General features: G+C 38.9%; 1 protein-coding gene across 1 annotated transcript in view; it reads right to left on the reverse strand.

Moving 5' to 3' along the window:
- Positions 1–18,578, reverse strand: part of LOC131077989 (squalene synthase 1) — a 141,346-nt gene that overhangs the window by 90,988 nt on the left and 31,780 nt on the right. Inside the window, exon 4 of the mRNA XM_058015602.2 lies at positions 13,560–13,649. Within this exon, the coding sequence (XP_057871585.1) occupies positions 13,560–13,649 (90 nt within the window). The remainder of the gene's footprint in view (positions 1–13,559; positions 13,650–18,578) is intronic.

The following is an 18,578-nucleotide window of genomic DNA, read 5'->3' on the forward strand; positions in this document are numbered from 1 at the left end:
CTCATGGAAGGTGGCACAAACTCCGATGTACCTACCCCGGCTATCCATTGGTCGATTTTTCTAGAGGGGACATGTGTCCAAGCAATACAATTTTATCATTGGTCAAGCATTAAATGTTATGTAATGGTTGTAACAAACCCTAATTAGGGTTTTCATTGTTGAATCTTGGCCATTGATCTTGAATTGATCTAAGCCATCAAATTGTATTGTGGGCACTATATAAGCCCTGACATTTCATTTTGTAAAAGGAAGGAGAGAGAGTTGTAAATAATAGAAAGCAGTTAGTAGATAGAGAGTAGTTAGAAATTGATAGAATAGTAATTAGAGTAGAATAGGAGGACAAGGCAAGAAATTGTTGCCATTGATTGTAAACAAACTCCATTTTCATTGAAATAATGGTGAAGTGTGTCGTTTCTTGCAATTTGCATGGTTTCTTGTTGAGTCTTCAATCCTAGATGGTAGATGATTAGATGAATGGAGGAAATGCGATTGATTAATGGTGGAATTCGTATATCCATACTACTAGCAGTTTGTTGATTGCAGACTTGCCTTGTGTAGTCAACTGGAATCATTCAGCTTAAGCTCAATTTCAATTTGTCGCTTCTTCATTGATATGCATCAACTTGATGGTGTCTATGCCTGCGGTGATGATTTGAACATCATAAAGCTTCCCTTAGAAGATCGCACTAGCCTTGTGGAAATGGTCCATTGATGTCAAAACAAGACCTAGTTAGAGTTTCATCAAAAATCAAATCATTGCTCCTACATTCTTAGTATTAGGATTAGATCTTCTCTTCGCCCTCATCCTTTTTTCATTTTTTCAAATCTAAGCCAGTAAGAGCCTGTGTTCCAGCAAAGTGTTGACGTGTATTTTGTACACAATCATACACAGAATAAAATACCAATAGGCATCTTATCCTCTCTTGAGAAAATAGTCTCTAACTGCTGAAGATTCGCGTAAAGGATCAGTTAGGAAGACTCCAAGGTTCTGTTAGTAGGGTCTCTACGTGTGGACAAGCTTCCAGCGGTATGATGTGATTTGCTGTTTCCTTCAAGGGGTCTTACGCATTCCGAAAGTTCAAAGATTTTACTAAAACTAAAGAAACTTTTCAAAAATAACAAAAGAGTAGGGTTTGAAAGAGGTCTAATCTAGCCTAACCCTAGGAATGACTTCGTATGGACAAGACTTGGCAAGATTCAACCAACTTCAATTTCGCCATAAGATAACAACTCTATTGAAATTGATGCGATCTTCTAAGGTAACAAAATGATATTCAATGCATCAAAGATCAAAGATACTACCACGAAGGTACATATCTAAGATACAATAATGATTGAAGATTAAGGGACTCAAAGTATTCTCCAGTTGACCACGCAAGGCGTTCCTACAATCAGCAAGAAGCTAGTGGTTTGGATTACGAATCCTACCAAAGATCAAGTCTCACACAATGTCCTTCAAATTAACACACTACTTTGATTGAGCATGATTCAAGTAGATTAAACAACCATGAAGAAAACCAAGAAAGTTGCAACAAAACACCATAACTTCAATATTTTATTGATTTCCAAGTCATCATGTACAACAATTGCTTGAATTCCTCTCTTCAAAACTCAATCTTGCTACAAAATAAAATTGCTTCTAACTTCTAATCTTTTAGCTATCTCTCTTCTCTATTACATCAACTATTGACTATTAACTATTACCAAATGAAATGAAAAATGGGGGTATAAATAGCATCCCCAATTACAATGAAAGGTCTAGATCGAAAGTAGATCAACGGTCAAGATCATGACACCCAAACCCTAATTAGGGTTTGTTACAAATGGACTCCTTTTTACTGAACAATATTAAATGCATAGCCAAATATTAAATTTGGCACAAAAACCTAGGAGACATAAACCAATGACAAATAAGATGTCATGTCATCTGTAACAACCTTTCATCTAGAACCTTATTCCCTTTCCAATGTTCTTTTTTGGCATATGCAATGAATCTTGTCACGATTCCTTCGATTTCTGCAATTGGAATTTCGGGAAGATTCTTCATACTCTCTTCCAAGTGGATGACCTGATCGAATGCATCTAGAAGAGCTGCGTCCCAAGTAGATTCAAGTTCCTTTGTTCTTTCAATCAGGAGCATGGTGGCAAACATTTGATCATATTGCTCATCTGTAACATTTGCGTCCTTGCAAAAGATGACCTTGATTCTATCCTCTAACTCCTGCATATCCACATCTGTCTCGACCTCGATCCTTCTGCCAAGAATAGTACGAAGTACCTCAAATACTCTGTCCTGGATCGGATTGATCACCTCCTCAACTTGGCCACATCTAGTACTGATGTCCTCAAAGAAAACACTCTTCATATGGAGTAAGGTTGACCACTGAAACAAACTGTGAGATTCTCCCTCCAAAATCTTCTCTTGCGCTAAGATCTTCCTTGATGTATGTCTAATTACCTTCAAGACAGGAATGATAACATCTTTGGTATGGGCAAATGCAGCTACTGTTATCATCAAATTGTGGATTATCTCAAGAACTTGGATAGCTTGATGAATAATCTTCATCATCCTTGTTACAAATTCTATGGCCACTGTATGAGATTTATCCATCCAAGTACTTGTACGTTGGACCATGTTCCTGAATCTTTCTGCCTCACTGATTGATTGAAGTGGAAGTGCTTGCACTGGTGATCTAGCTGGATCCTGACGTCCCAAAGGTTCATTGATGTGACTGAAATAAGTTCTCCATGCACCGACCTCTCTCTCAAGCTTTCTATTCTTCTCCATTTCTTCTCTAAGCTTGTCCTTCAATGCCTCAAATGAGTCGGTAGCATCGTCTAAAGTCTGCTCTGCTGTGGATGGTCCTAGCTCAAATGTCTGTATATCATATTCCTCTGCTAGGATCTCACCTTCATATTTGTCTGCTGCCGGTGTAGCTATCTGCAGTTTTCTGGATCCAGTCTCATCTCGAATCATCTTGGACATCTTGGTAGCCTTTCTCTTCTCTGTCACTTCCTGGGAATGTCCAACAAGGCTCTCTAAATCAATTGCACTGTCCTCGTCCTCTACTACGATCACCTTAGTTAATCTTTCCTTCAACCAATCTGGGATAATCGATCTTGTTTCTTGAACTTGAATCTCTTTGTGCACTATTTCTTCTTGTCTGGGAGGAGATGTCATTTCATTGTCTTCTTTATCTTCATCTAAATCATAATCTTGGAGAGATCCATTTGGTGAACCATGTTGTGCCTGTCCTTCTTCCTGCCTGTCATTCTGTACCATAGACTCCATGGATTCTTCCACTTGAATTGTTCTCTTCTCAGGTCTAGAAGAAGTACCGGATGATCGATCTCTGTTAGCCTCTTGTTTCCTCTTGGAAGACTCTTTCTTTTCTGACCTTTCTTTTCTCTTCGAACCCCTTGGATGGAGATTGCCCTCACTGGCACATCGAAGGTTTCCTTCACCTGAATTTCTAGGATTAGGATTGCCTTCACTCACACTAGCTCCACCTTCGGCTGGTTTCTCTTCCAAAGTGAAAGTCATAGCTATGCCTTGTTCTCTCAACTTCTGATGTTGTATGTCAACCCATCTGCGAGTACAAGACAAGACTGGTGCCATCAAAGTATCTAGATCCACGACCTCAGGCTCATTCCAATCCAACCTTATTGTTTTGCTTTCTCGATCATAGGAAGATTGGACATGTCTGCCACTGTCCTGAGCTTGGTCGGCCACTCTGTAAATCCTGCATTTCCTGATGAGATCCAAAGGCAATCTAGAATGCATTTTTCGTTTCACTTCAAGATCATCTAAGAGATTCATCATAAAATCTTCAATTTGGTACTCATGTTTAAATCTTCTACCGACTGTCTCCTCTAAATGTCCATGTGGATCAAAGCTTTCTCTCAAAGCAAAAGATGAAAAAGAATACAAGGCTAACTCCTTCTCTGCGTCATCCATAGCTAAAGCATTAGGACATACCTCAACTGAATTACCCAAAATGATAGGTACTGGAACTCCATTCTGATGTTTGTGTCTGAATGCCTTCACATATGCTGCCAACTGTCTTGTTACTTCAAGCAACACAATTCTGTCTGTCGGATATCTCGGCAACATGTATGGAGGTAAAAGACATCCATGCACTCTAATATAAGTGAACTTGGGAAACTGAATGAACCAAGCACCGTACCTCTTTATGAATTCCTGTGCATCCTGAGATAATCTGTTGTGAATCCCACCTTGCAACGTCCTGGTGATGTTCATCGTGAAAGTATCATTAACCAACTTATAGTTGTTCCCTGGCGGATGATGCAAGTAGGCATAGGAATCACAAGCTCTGACCTCGCCGGGTCCTCTTCCAATCACTCCTCTGTGAGGTAGTCCTGCGTACTCAACACTCCTAATCAAGGCATAGATGACATATGAACTCATGTAGAAAGACTTAGTAGCCTTGAGTCTTCTCAACTGTACGTCCAAGCAATGGCTAATCATCCTAGCCCAATGTATCGTACCTTTCCCTTGAACGATCACCTGGATGAAGTAGAACATCCACTTCTCAAACTAGAAGGCGTGAGGGGATCCTGTAACTCGGTTGAGCATGGTAATCAAATCTCTGTACTCCTCCTGGAAATCAATCCTGTGCGGTGTGTTCGGGATCTTGCTTAGACAGGGACGGCTTTTGAGGAGCCAGTTCTTGTTAATTATGCTTAGGCAAGCATCTGGATCATCTTCGTACATTGATCTGGCTCCTTCTATGCTCTTGTATATCATGTCCCTGTGCTCTGGAAGATGGAAAGCTTCACTTATAGCTTCCTCTGAAAGGTACGCCAAAGTGTTTCCCTCATTGGACACGATTGTTCTGGACTATGGATCATAATGACGAGCACACTCGATCATCAACTCATGGCACTGAATAGCTGGAGGAAAGCCTGCCGCCTTAATGATGCCACTTTCGATTATTCTCCAGGCGACAGGTGATGGCTTACCAATGTAAGGGACCTCTCGAAATTTCTTCGTGCTAAAGTTGCCCAAGTTAGTATCTCCAATGTTGCTCCACTTCGACACGATCTTGGTCTCCACTTCTTCGGTCTTTTGATCTTCTTTCATGAGAGCTAAACGACTGGTGGATGCTCCCGCCTTTGGGGTTGCCATACCTACACAACATTTCATAATGAGAAGCTAGATTTTGCAATAAATAACATAGATCAGAGAATAAATTTTAGGAAACTTCATGATAAGTCTTTGAGTTATCATTTCCTAAAATAAAACGATTGAGCTAGGAATTCAAAATTCAAAATTCAAAATATAGACTATGACGATTAACGTTCAAAATTAAAGCAATAAAGCAAAAATCGCCATACCTCAATAGAGAGCTAACTCTAGAATGCAAAATAAAAAGGATTCGCCTAGGCAAAATTGACGTATAAATAGTCTTCAACGTGATCTCTCCTTATCAATTTCACCACCTTTTGATATGTCCTCGATGTGATCTTCAAATCAACGTTCCTCTTATCAAGTTCGCCACCCTTCAAGTTTTTAACGTGATCTCCAATGGATTTGACAAGTTCGCACAAATGGAAACTTGGACTCGCACCACTTTGGATAGTAGTTCGCACCACCTAGCTTTGTAAACTCCAAATCGCACTTCTTCCTTTGATCGCATATGAGATGAAAATGATAATGCGAAAATAATGATTTTCACCTCCCCTTTATAGCGCTTACCTCTTACCACCATATAGGCCGACTTTGGTAAAATAAAGCAATTTTTAAACGATTTTTTAATAAGTAATAAAGGCCGACCTCCATATCTTAGTGCTCCTTTTGATTTTTTATTAATTAATCAATAATTAATTAAATGCCTTTGTTTTTAAATTATCAAATTCGATTTTTTAAAGGCAAAATAATTAATAAATGTTAAGCGCAATATTTAAATGCTAATTTAATAGGATTTTCAAACTTATCGATTTTAGCATTTAAAATAAATTAAAAAAAAATGTTTGCTTGAGCGCCAAATTTTTTGAATATGGAAAATACTAACCTTATCGCCCTGGTCCCTGACTGAGGGACAGGAGCGATCCATCACTTTTGTCTTGATTCTTGCAATTTTTACGTCCAAGGTCTCCATCTCCACGTTGGATTTACCATTTTCGCTAGGTCCTTCAAACTAGATCGACTTGCATGTGTGCATGAGTGCCTTTGGATGTATTATCGCCCTGGTCCCTTGGAGAGGGACAGGAGCGATCCTTGTCTTCTAGCTTGAAATTCATCGTTTTTTATTCTAACTCTTCCTTCATCACCTTTTAGAAGACGTTTCAAACCTTGTGCAACTTTATTTTGCGGTGATCTTTAAAGGATAACATGTGTTTTGGCAAATATCGCCCTGGTCCCTTGGAGAGGGACAGGAGCGATCTTTATAAGTTCTCCTTGACCTGGCATCTTTAATCTCTAATCTTCATTGTAGGGCGAATAATAACATTGTTTGTTCATTCCATGCTGGTTCCACTTGATTTTTACAAGGCATTTAGACTTTAGAAAAATTATCGCCCTTGTCCCTTGGAGAGGGACAGGAGCGATCTGGAAGCTCTAGCCAAAATGTGTGATCTTTCAACCTTGATTCTTCGTTCATTGCCTTTTGAAGGACGTCCTTGATCTCACGTGCACTTTCCTTGACATGCATTTAAAGGATCATGAGTGTTTTAATGAAATCGCCCTAGTCCTTGTCCAAAGGACAGGAGCGATATGAGTTCCTTGCACAAATTGGTAACACTTTGACGTTCAAAACTCTTGCATATCATCTTCAAAAGACACCTTATACCTTGTGTGATCTCGAAAAACCTTGACTTGGCATGAATTTGAAGGAAAATGAAGGATCCCATACAAATCGCCCTGGTCCCTTGGAGAGGGACAGGAGCGATATAGCTTCTGTGTTCAATTTAAGGATCTTTTAACGTTTGAAGTCTTTGTATATCACCTTCTAATCATGCCTTGGACCTCATACGGCCTTGCAAAACCTTGACCTTACGTGATTTTTGAGAGATTTGGCCAATATAATAGACATCGCTCTGGTCCCTTGGAGAGGGACAGGAGCGAACTTCAACACTTTGAGCTTATGCTTGCGTTCTCCAACTTGTAATTGCTATCATCGTGTAAAACGTAGTCTTTTTGATCCCCTTGGTCGCTTGACACTTGCTTAACTTTTGAAATCTATGCCTTTATGAAAATATCGCTCTGGTCCCTTCCTGAGGGACAGGAGCGAATTAGATGTCTTGGTGAGGTTCCTTCAATATTGGCAACTTTGGATACTTCGTGCTTGATTGAAATGTCTTGAAATGTCCTTGCCACCTTGTTCTCCGTCTTGGAATGTCTTGAACTTGAATAAGAAGTAATATACTCATTACATCGCCCTGGTCCCTTGGAGAGGGACAAGAGCGATCTTGCTCTTGTAGGCTTCACTTTACTTCATATCCTTCAAAAATTATATTCAACGGATCCACAATGTTCCATTCCATTCATCCATGCCTTGAGACCCTTTCAAACTTGGCAAGAAAATCATCTAAGACAAAAATCGCTCTGGTCCCTTCCTGAGGGACAGGAGCGAACTAGGACATTTGGGATCCCTTGTTGACATTTGGTAATCTTCAATTTGTCTTCAACGGGTTCAACTCATCGTCTTTCTTGCCTTCAAACTTATAACTTGCTTGATCTTCGCTTAGTACATGTCCTATGAAGAATATCGCTCTGGTCCCTTGGAGAGGGACAGGAGCGATTTTGGCATTCTAGACCATTTTTCTTCATGTTTGCACTTCAAGTTATATTCATTTGATAAAACATATCTCCTTGGACTTCTTCAAATCATCAAGTCATCAAAATCCTGCAAGGACAAAGCAATATTCGATTTGTAGCTCCGGTCCTTCACTGAGGGACAGGAGCGATTTTGCTCCTATAGGCCAAAATAACATGATTTTACACATTTTATCACTTCACAAGGCGAAAACAAATCATTTACAATGCCCGGGATCAAAAATCAAAAAACTCAAAATTTGGTCAAAATTGGTCAATTGGTCAAAATTCACATTTCATCATCAACACTTAGACAAATTTAAGCTCAGCACTCAAAAATTCCAATTGAAAATAGACCACTCTGGCGAATTCATTTCATTCAAAATTGCATCCTACAAAAGGAAGCTCAAAAAGCTCTCAAAATTGACTGGATTCTGGCCTGAAAAGACGGCAATTAAAACCCTAAGGCTTGACCCTAAATCCAGACAACTGACAATCTAACAAAACCCTAAAAATGAAATGAAGGGCGAGCGAAAAACGAGCAAAAAGAGGGGGTCCCCATTTGCATGGGGCGATGTGTGAAATGGTCACAACACAAAGCAGATCGGAAGTTCAATCATCAGATGTAAGTCCCCTTGTGATTCCAGCAAATCACATCATACCACTGGAGTTTATCCACACGTAGAGACCCTACTAACCAGAACATTGGAGTCATCCTAACTGATCCTTCATGCGAATCTTCAGCAGTTAGAGACTTTATTCAAGAGAGGATAAGATGCCTTTAGGTATTTTATTCTGTGTATGATGGTGTACAAAATACACGTCAACAGCGCCCAAACTTGGAAATGAAATATCACACGTAATGGCACAAATGAAGGAATATCAAGAGACACTTGTTGCTTCTTTCCAAATGTCCACTTGGAGAAACCCAACAATCACTCTTTTGTCATCTTCACTTGTCTTTTACCATCCCATTCTACATGTTCACATTTGGAAAAACATTAATTACATATTTATGTCCACAAGTCACCTTTACCACTACTAGTGGAACCTTTGTCCCTTACGAATGTATTACAATAAATGGTGAGAATAAATATTACAAATTATTTTTCAAATACACCTTAAGTGCCTAGGGACACTTTCCAAAGATGTTAGAACCATGCAATATGACATAGCATTTATAAGGTAATGGCACCTTAATCCTAACAATTTCCTCATCCCCCAAGAATTAATTAAAGAAATTATCTTTTTCTTAGTCTTGCACACCTTCACATGACCTCTACTACCACAATTCCAACACTTGACTTTAGATTTACCAAGAGACCTGGACATACACTTTCCCTTATATATTCCAAATGTCTCAACCCTTGATTGTCCTCCTAGGAATGTAAATAAACACGCTTTGGCTCCAAAACTTTTCCTCCAACTTAGGCGCCCAAACTTGGAAATGAAACATCACACGTAATGACACAAATGAAGGAATATCAAGACACACTTGTTGCTTCTTTCCAAATGTCCACTTGGAGAAACCCAACAATCACTCTTTTGTCATCTTCACTTGTCTTTTACCATCCCATTCTACATGTTCACATTTGGAAAAACATTAATTACATATTTATGTCCACAAGTCACCTTTATCACTACTAGTGGAACCTTTGTCCCTTACGAATGTATTACAATAAATGGTGAGAATAAATATTACAAATTATTTTTCAAATACACCTTAAGTGCCTAGGGACACTTTCCAAAGATGTTAGAACCATGCAATATGACATAGCATTTATAAGGTAATGGCACCTTAATCCTAACAATTCCTCATCCCCCAAGAATTAATCAAAGAAATCATCTTTTTCTTAGTCTTGCACACCTTCACATGACCTCTAATACCACAATTCCAACACTTGACTTTAGATTTACCAAGAGACCTGGACATACACTTTCCCTTGGACTTCTTATCTCCAACCTTCTTCTTACCCCCTCTATCCTTTGACCTACCCCTACAAATAAAGTATCACCAAAGGATTCATCCATGGACTTTCTTCTAATCTGTTCACTTTAAAAACTCATACAATGTCCTCAAGTTCAGGACAAGAATAGTTACCACTGACTGTGATAATCAGATTCTCCCATTAATCAAGTAAGGAACAAAGTAATATTATGCACTTATTCTCTTCTTCTAGCTTTCCTCCAATTGACATTAACTGACTCAAAATTAAATTGAAAGTGCTAATATGATTGTTAATAGTCTCCCTCTTTTACCTTCAAAGGCTACAACTTTCTTTTCAAGAAAAGTTTATTTGCCAAACTCTTGGCCTAATGCAAGGTTCCAATCTTCTTCCACAGCAAATATGCAGTTGGTTCTTCTAATTCATTCAATAATATACAATTTGAAAGATATAAACAAATAGTACTTATAACTTTCTCATCTAGTTTATTCCAATCCTCATCAAACATAATTATAGGTTGTCACAAAGAAGACATAATTGTCCATTGATCTTTCTCTACCAAGAGTCTTGAACTTTCAAATACCACAACTCAAAATTCTAGTCATTGAATCTTTCAATCTCAAATCTCGACATGCTAGCTATTAATCAAACAACGGACGCTTTTTATTCTCATAGAACCTTCCAAAGGCAATTATACAAATATGGCAAGAAAATGTGTTCCCTCCCCCTCCCCCCCCCCCCAACCCACAATAAACCTTGGCGTGAGGATTCGCCAACAAATGCTTATGATTGTCGCACCACATGACTTGGCCTCACACAAACAACGAAGTTCTTGTACCAAAGCATAAGGTTTTGATATCAAACTGTCAACTCTAATCCCAAGTGTTGGTAATTTGATCCCAAAATGAGTAGAAACCAATCATTACAGAACCTTACAGGCTATGCAGTTCAAATGGAAATTAAATTATTGTTACAATTCGATTAGCAAATATTATATGAAAGAGTATATAATCATACACATGAGACAAGGATTTAAAGGGGAAACCCTTTCAAGAAAAATCCAACCAACAAAGAGAGTTAACAATTGTATTAATTTGTGAAACAAACCCCATATACAATAAGTCTCCTTGCACCTTAATCTAAAGACTACAGTGTACTATCTCAAAATACACACTTCACGACATCATTAGGCACAACCTTTGCATCAACCTATTCCATCCGCACCACAAACTAGATGTACCCTTGAGTTCTTTTGTCTAGAATACCAATTGACCCAGCACTCTAACTGCTTATGAAATACAAACCATATCACAACCATAAAATGGCATCATCATACCACATGTCTCTCCAATAGGACATCTCCAGATGGACAATCATATCTACTTAAATAATCCCATAATTTAGCCAATGGTTGTTGACCAGACACACTTAATAGTGAATCTGTCTTCCTATAATACCACCAAGACCAAGCCATGAGTTGCAGTAACAAAGACATCACTTTTTATAACCTGCAATAATCCAAAGTATCTTCTATAACACATACCTATCCTCTACTTTCATGGCATGCACTCCAACAACTTACTTATTCACAAGGCAATAACCAATTCTTAATCAGACCTCATGCAATTGCTACCATGGCAACACCAGACTATAAAACACCTCCACGCCAAACTGCAAAGACTAACTCTACTGCATTCTTACTGCACAGGCTTTTGATATCGTTTACCATATTGCGATCAAACTTGTTAACAAGAACTAGCAAGTTCTAGAACCTTCGCTCACCTAGAAACTCTCTAAAAGTGAATAACACATCAAAATTCCACCATTGACTTCCAGCAAGTGTAGATTTGGATAACTGACTCCACAAACTTAATGATGATGTTCTGAAGTTGGACAATCACCAAGATGCCTACAAAACCAATTTCCACCCACATACTCATTGTCCATCCTTTCCAGCACTTGCAACATTGCTGAAAGCAAATTGAATCACCCACAATAGCAATTCCAGTAAAGGAAAGATTCCCAAACAACTCACACAGGATCAAGAACAACCTCCCCTAAAAACCCTATGCCATTTAGGGTGGATGAAGATTATAGGTGATATGTTATTAAACATGTGCAGCAGCTGACCCAACACCTGAAACAATCTACCAAACACCTGCAACACATTGTAGGCACACCCGACTGTGGAAACTTCCAGATCAAACATCTCAAGCAAAATTTTAGGTCATTTACTATTCCCTTGCAACAACCTTTTCCCTTAACTTTCTCAGAGCCTACTGTTCTCTGCCCATCTATCTCTATGGAGAACAATCATAGACAACTACCCGACAAACTCTTTACTCAGAGATGCCACTCTTGTAGACTGCCTAACTTTTGTACTCTGTCTAGACTCACCCCTTATACTTGCAAGATTTTCACCTGCTCTAATACTAATTGGTGCAGTTGTGGACAGAGGTCCCAGCTACGGGATGTTCAAACCTGCAGCCTTAATACTTAAAACAATCACAGAGTGAAAAGCACAGTCAATGAGACTTACTAGGAATAAAATATTTTCATTAACCATTCAAAATTACATCAAGCCAAACATCTCACTTTTAAGCCCTACAACACTCCTAGAAAACAACTACAAACCAGCTGCAAGCTTCCACTTCATCCTTTTCTAACTCATGCTTGCTACCTCATGATTCAATCCTTCTTCGCACACTATTTGGGGCTATAGATCTTCATTCAGCTTTGCCTATCCTTCTAGGTTACCCAGCTTCACATATACATAAATGAGCTTTTAGAAAAACATGTTACATAATCCTAATGAAGCAGAGCAACCATCCATATACAAAACATATAACATTAAATGTCCTGCTTATTTCCCTAGTAAGTTCATACTACTCATCGACCAGCTTGTTTCCATGTTTTCTTCCTTCAACCATACTACATTTCCAAAATGGGCCGCAGATTGGCTAGCGCATGCTAAAGAAATGACCTGCAAACATCCAGTTAGACTTAGGTCTCAAACCAACTCCCAATTCTGGAAATGGGAACTTATAAATCTATTGTGCTGACTTGTGGCTTCTAAGTGATGAGTGCAGTCACAGCTGATACCGCACAAGTTCAAACTGCTCCTGACCATCTGAACTTCATGCAGTGATAATGCCACCCCCAACAGGATTTGCATTAACACTAATGTTTATTCAAATGGTCTTTCATACATGTGGAACTGCACAATAACTCTAACCACATCTACAAAAGCATGCAACACAAAGACAAATGCACAACTTTTGTTTTTGTTGATGCAAGAAAGCTGAATCCCCTGAGATACTCTTGCATCACAAGGCAGGTACATACAGATAGAATAAATCCTGATCACCAACCTAAAAATTGGTTTTCTGTTCAAGTAATTTATAGAAAATTTTGAAACTTCAAGGAAAAGACATAATTTTGAAATGTTTGGTTGATGGTGACTGTTGACTTTATATTGAACTATAGCTGTTTTTGCATTAAGAATTCATTCAAACAAACTTTAACATGTTGAATTCTGAATGCATGGGTTACAAAAATAGCATAGCTCTTTATGTAATCATTTAAGTTACATGAAAAATCATGAATCAAACTAGAAACGATTTTCAAAGTTGCTTCATTCCCTAGAACACTACATTTGATATTTTCTGATCATGCTCAATGATGTAAGTAAAGAAGAACAAATTAAATTACAACCACGTGTGTTTATAATAACCAATGCTCAAATAAAGAATGAATTAATATTTTTGTAAGCCACTGACCTAAGGTAAAAGCAAGTACACCCATCATAGGAAGGTTTAAAAGACAGAAATTCTTACAAGAGAAGTGCCACGAAGGATCATATATGTGCTGATGGAAATTCGTCAAAATTGGTAGCTTTGTATCCACTGGAATACTCATATCATCCTCTGTAAAGTAAAACGTGATTGACTTAAGAAAACAAAATAGAACACTTAAAGCATACATAAAAAACCAAGAATATTTCACCTTTACATGCACAACTTGCAGCAATAATATAGAAAAAAGAGTTGTCACGTGAGTCCAACATGCTTCGTGATTAATTTTATAGTTCTGAATTTTAGCCTTGTGCATCAAGAGCAAATATTTCCACCTCGATATCTAGTCTTGGATGAACACAAACCTAGGTCAGAGGCCACATGATAGATGTGTGATTAATTATGCTATGTTAGTAAGGCAGGAAAATCTTAGCTCAAAGCAGACACCATACTTGTAATGGTGTAACCATGTATCATAAAGAAATGCAATGCATCAATAGATTACTCATAGTGTAATCAAAGTGCAGATAGTTGTGCACCCACCTTTCTGTTCTTGACAATGCCCACAACCATGTTGCCTACTTAAGGCCTGTCAGTTTTGTTAATATGGTGAGAATGGCCATATGGCAAACAAGACGAGACAAACACCATGTGAAGAACATTCTGGGTAATGATTCTTTCACACATATTTTTTTTATAGATTAATATAAATAGCATTACAAGTATATTTAGTCATGTGGAATACTATGAAAAATTATTCATAATCTATGAATTTATATATGTGTGCATCTCTCTCTTCCACTAGCAAGTGTTTTGTAATTGGACATCAAAATGCTAAAGAACTACTTAGAATAAATCAATCCGCAATAAAGAATTAGTAGGGGAGACCTTGTGGTGTGACGGGGGAGCTTTATCCCTATAGAGCCATCAACACGAGTTTGAACCTTGCAGGATCACCCTCTACTGTGTCAACAATTGAGATTGCTTACCCACAAATTTTGTAGATGAAATGTTTGCATCTCTTTTTGATAGTTTATATATATATAGTGGCCTTTCCACCTTGAACGATTGGAAAAAAAAGTCAATCTGCATTAAATAGTCAGGACCAAAGAGCTACATGTTCTGATTAATTAAGAAAAACAGGTTTTCAGGACCCGAAACCTTTAATATAGGAAATTAAGATAAGACATCAAAAAGTCCAGAGCATATAAACCGCTTACAAAACGACTAGCAAAAAAGCCAACATACCAAAAGGACAACAAAAGAAAGAAACAACAAAGAAACTAGGAAGGCACTACACAGCTATAGTCTTCAGAAGGTCCTCCGCCTTTTTCACCAACTGGTCATAGGTGGCCCCAACAACTTTGAGATCATCCAGGTCCTTGTTAGGTTTCTTTTCTTTCTTTTTGCCTCCGGTTCTAGTTCTGGGTCCTTGAGCGTCTCCTGTGTCTTCAGTGTCAGGGTCAATATATAGGGCCTCCTTCTCCTCGTCCAATTTGCTGATGAGAGTTTTAGTATTGCTAGCAGAAATCTTCAGGATGCTTAAGCTTTGTTCTGCAATACTCTTGAGGCAATCCTCAATTTTGCTGACTTTACTGGCAGTGCCCGAGATAGTTTGATCCATAGCGTCAGCAAGAGTTTTCCTCTCCAGAAGGTCTTTATCTATTTTCTCAAATCTGGGGTTGAAGGCGTCTCTTATATTTTCAGCTTTTGCAATGGTATTTTTTAGGTCCTCAATGTAATCAGCCATAGTCTTGCCCTTCCCCAGTGTTGATAGTTTCCAGAATCTGAATTTTGTGGCTGAGCTTTTTGTTGTCATCCACAGCTTTCTTGTAACCAGTTATTAGCCACTCCAAAGTGTCCATAAAACCTTGCATACCCTCAGGAGGAGGGTTTGGGGGAAGATCAATCTTACCGGGGTTATCCTGTTCTTTTTTTGGAGTGTCACCAACAGTAGCTGTGTCGTCAACCCTAAGAGCCTCTCCAGTGGTCACCTGCTTTAGGTTCTGTTCAGCTTCCAAAGTCCTTTCCTGCTTATGAGCCTCCAGCTCCTTCACATTCTCCTCCTTTCTCTTATGCTTGTTTCTAGTCTAAGTATGGACTTTAGTTTTCTTTTTTAGAGAACACTGGGGTTTCTCCTTCTCTGAGTCTTCAGAGACCTCCGAGGAGGAGGAGGAGGAGCTAATCTAGAGGATTTTGCCTTTAGGTTTTTTACCCTTTGAGGAAGAAGGTCTTGTTTTTATATATTTCCTCAGACTCAATAGAGGGCTGCGGGCGGGCTATTTGATAGGCCTTGAGATGGTCATAAATAAGGACCATTAAGCCTTGATGCATGGCAGTGTCCCCCATAGGGTTCTCTTTGTAGGCCTTAATGGTGGCATTCATTGAGCATAATAGGAAATAAGCAAAGTTAACCTTCTCATCATGCTTAAAATGATTCAGCAAAACAAAATGGTAGCCATATACTTTAGTGAATCTACCATCCAATGTAATGTAGCACATTAAAACAAAGAGGACCTCCCACCATGGTTTAACAAAAACCCTAGGGGGATAGTAAGTTTTACTTAGCTTCACCAAGCGTTTTTTCTCCTTTTCGGTTTCAGGATATCTGTCAATGGCCTCCTTACTGACTTTTTTGTCTCTATAGAAGTTGCATCCTTCCCTTCTAAGACCCGTGGCTTGGGCAATAAGGTCTTCATCAATTACAAGTTACAACCAACTGGTCTCCCATTTTCAAAGTGCCCTTTCTCCAGTTTTTGCAGAAAAAACTGGTAACCGTGCCATCCCGTCCATGGAGTCTCTCCATGAATTTTGAAAATCCACCCTTCTGCAAAATGCTCCAGACCGTCTCCTTCTGTTTCCATTCCTTGCAGCTACTAGGTTCGTATCGACATCTGTTTCCACCCATATTTTCGTTGTTCAAAGCCGAATTTTGAAATTTGCAGAGAGTTTTAGACAGAAAGTTTCTCAAAACTATCAAATTTACCCAGAAAGCGTGGGAAGTGATAGAATAAGTATTATAATAAATGAGGCTGACATTATTATAAATACTTGAAGTACTCCATTTAGTCCATTTCATTATTACTCTGTCCATCAAAAATCTTTGGAGTGCTACTATATCGGTCCTTAAAAATGATTAGTCTAACATTCTCAAGGAGTCCTCGTTCTCCTGTCCATGTAATCATTGCATCTTTATTGACCGTTGCATTGGCTGCCTAGTCAGCAGACCCATTGGCTTCACGGTAGATATGGGATATGTAACTCTTTTCAAAAGTGCTGATAAGGTCTCTAGCGGCTTTTATAATATTGTTGATAGTCCATGAGGGCTTAGAGGTCCCCTTGAGACATTTGATGATGTTGTTAGAATCCCCTTCAACCCATATGTAGGGGCAATTCCATTTTTTAGCGAGGATAATACCTTGGAGAGCTGCCATTGCTTCTGCTTTATGGTTTGTTTAACTCCCTATTGGGCCAGCAATCATTTCCTTGCAAATACCTTTATCATCTCTAAGAATAGCTCCACAACCCGCAGGGCCCAAGTTACCTTTTGCAGCACCATCAAAATTGACTTTGAACCAACCATGAGGGGGGGTTTGCCACCTTACTTCAAGTCTTTTGTTTTGTTTGGGGTCAGAGCTACCAACATTCTTAAAATTCCAGGAGCTTAAAATGTTGGATTCCAGGGGGTTGGTCGAGAAACAGGGACCCTCAATGATCCCAATATTCTCCACAATCGCCCATTGTATTTTCTAGAACACAATATCCTGATTGAGGGATATGTCCCTAAAGATACGATTGTTTCTTTCTTTCCATAATCCCCACAGGATGTGAGGAAGTGATAGCTGCCATAGAGATCTCAAAAAGGAGTTAGACCAATGAAAATTCCAAGAGGAGAACAGTTCTCTGATGGTGTTAGGAAACACCCAATCAATGCTAAAACTTTTAAGAAATCTTTCCCAGACCGAGGTAGAATAGGAACAGTGGATGGCCAGGTGGTCCACTGACTCTTCCTCCTGAAGACACAAAGCACATCTATTAGGGAAGGCAAAACCTCTGCCCTTGAGGTTGTCTAGGGTCAAGATCTTATTTTGAAGGATGGTCCAATAGAAAAAGTTGATTTTGGGGGTCAAACTCTTAATCCAGGCTTTAGACCAGAAAGGATTAACAAGAGGGGTGGAGGAGAGAACACCATACATTGAAGAAACAATAATAATACCTTTGGGTTCATGTTTTCATATGAGGGAGTATTCCTCTTTGTTCAACCAAACCGAAGACATATGGATCTTGAGCTTAGTGAGGCTTGGGTGGATACTTTCAATGTTCTACCATTTATTGCCAAACCAATACACTTCAACTAAAGGGCCGAAAATTCTAATACAAGAGGGAGCATGAGGGGCCCATTCAGGGATTTCAGTCAAAGGTTTATAAAAAAGCCAGGGGTCTTCCCAGAATTTAACTTTCTTGCCATTTCCTACTTTCCAGATTACTCCTTTAGCAATGTTTTCTCTGCACTTAAATGCATGATTCCATATATGGGACCCATTAATGCTGATTTCCGAATTGATAAAAGAAGAAAGAGAGGAGGATAGAAGAGAGTACTTACTTTGCCAGATTTTACACCGTTCAGTATCTGAATGGAACATTCTCCAGACCTGTTTGGACAGGAGAGCTTCATTTAAGGTTTGGATTCTTCTGAGGCCCAGACCTCCTTTACTTTTCGGTCTGCATTCCTGATCCCAAGCCACAAGAGACATTCTTTTCTTGTCCTCAACCCCTGACCATAGAGATTTTCTTTGAATTTTCTCAATTGCATCAACATACTTAACTAGAATTCTGAAAAGGCTTAGGGCATAGATCGGTATGCTTTGAAGAGAAGCTTTTAGAAGTTGAAGCTTTCCAGCCTGACTTAAAAGGGCTCCTTTACAACCAGCTAGTTTTTTATGAAATTTATCCACTAGTGAGCTCCAAAAAGGATCAGGAGGTGCAATGCCCATGGGGAGGCCAAGATAGGTCGCAGGAAGATCAGCAATCCTACATTCTAGGATTCTGTTGATTCTTTGT

Source organism: Cryptomeria japonica, chromosome 5 (genome assembly GCF_030272615.1).
Source record: "Cryptomeria japonica chromosome 5, Sugi_1.0, whole genome shotgun sequence".
NCBI lineage: Eukaryota > Viridiplantae > Streptophyta > Pinopsida > Cupressales > Cupressaceae > Cryptomeria > Cryptomeria japonica.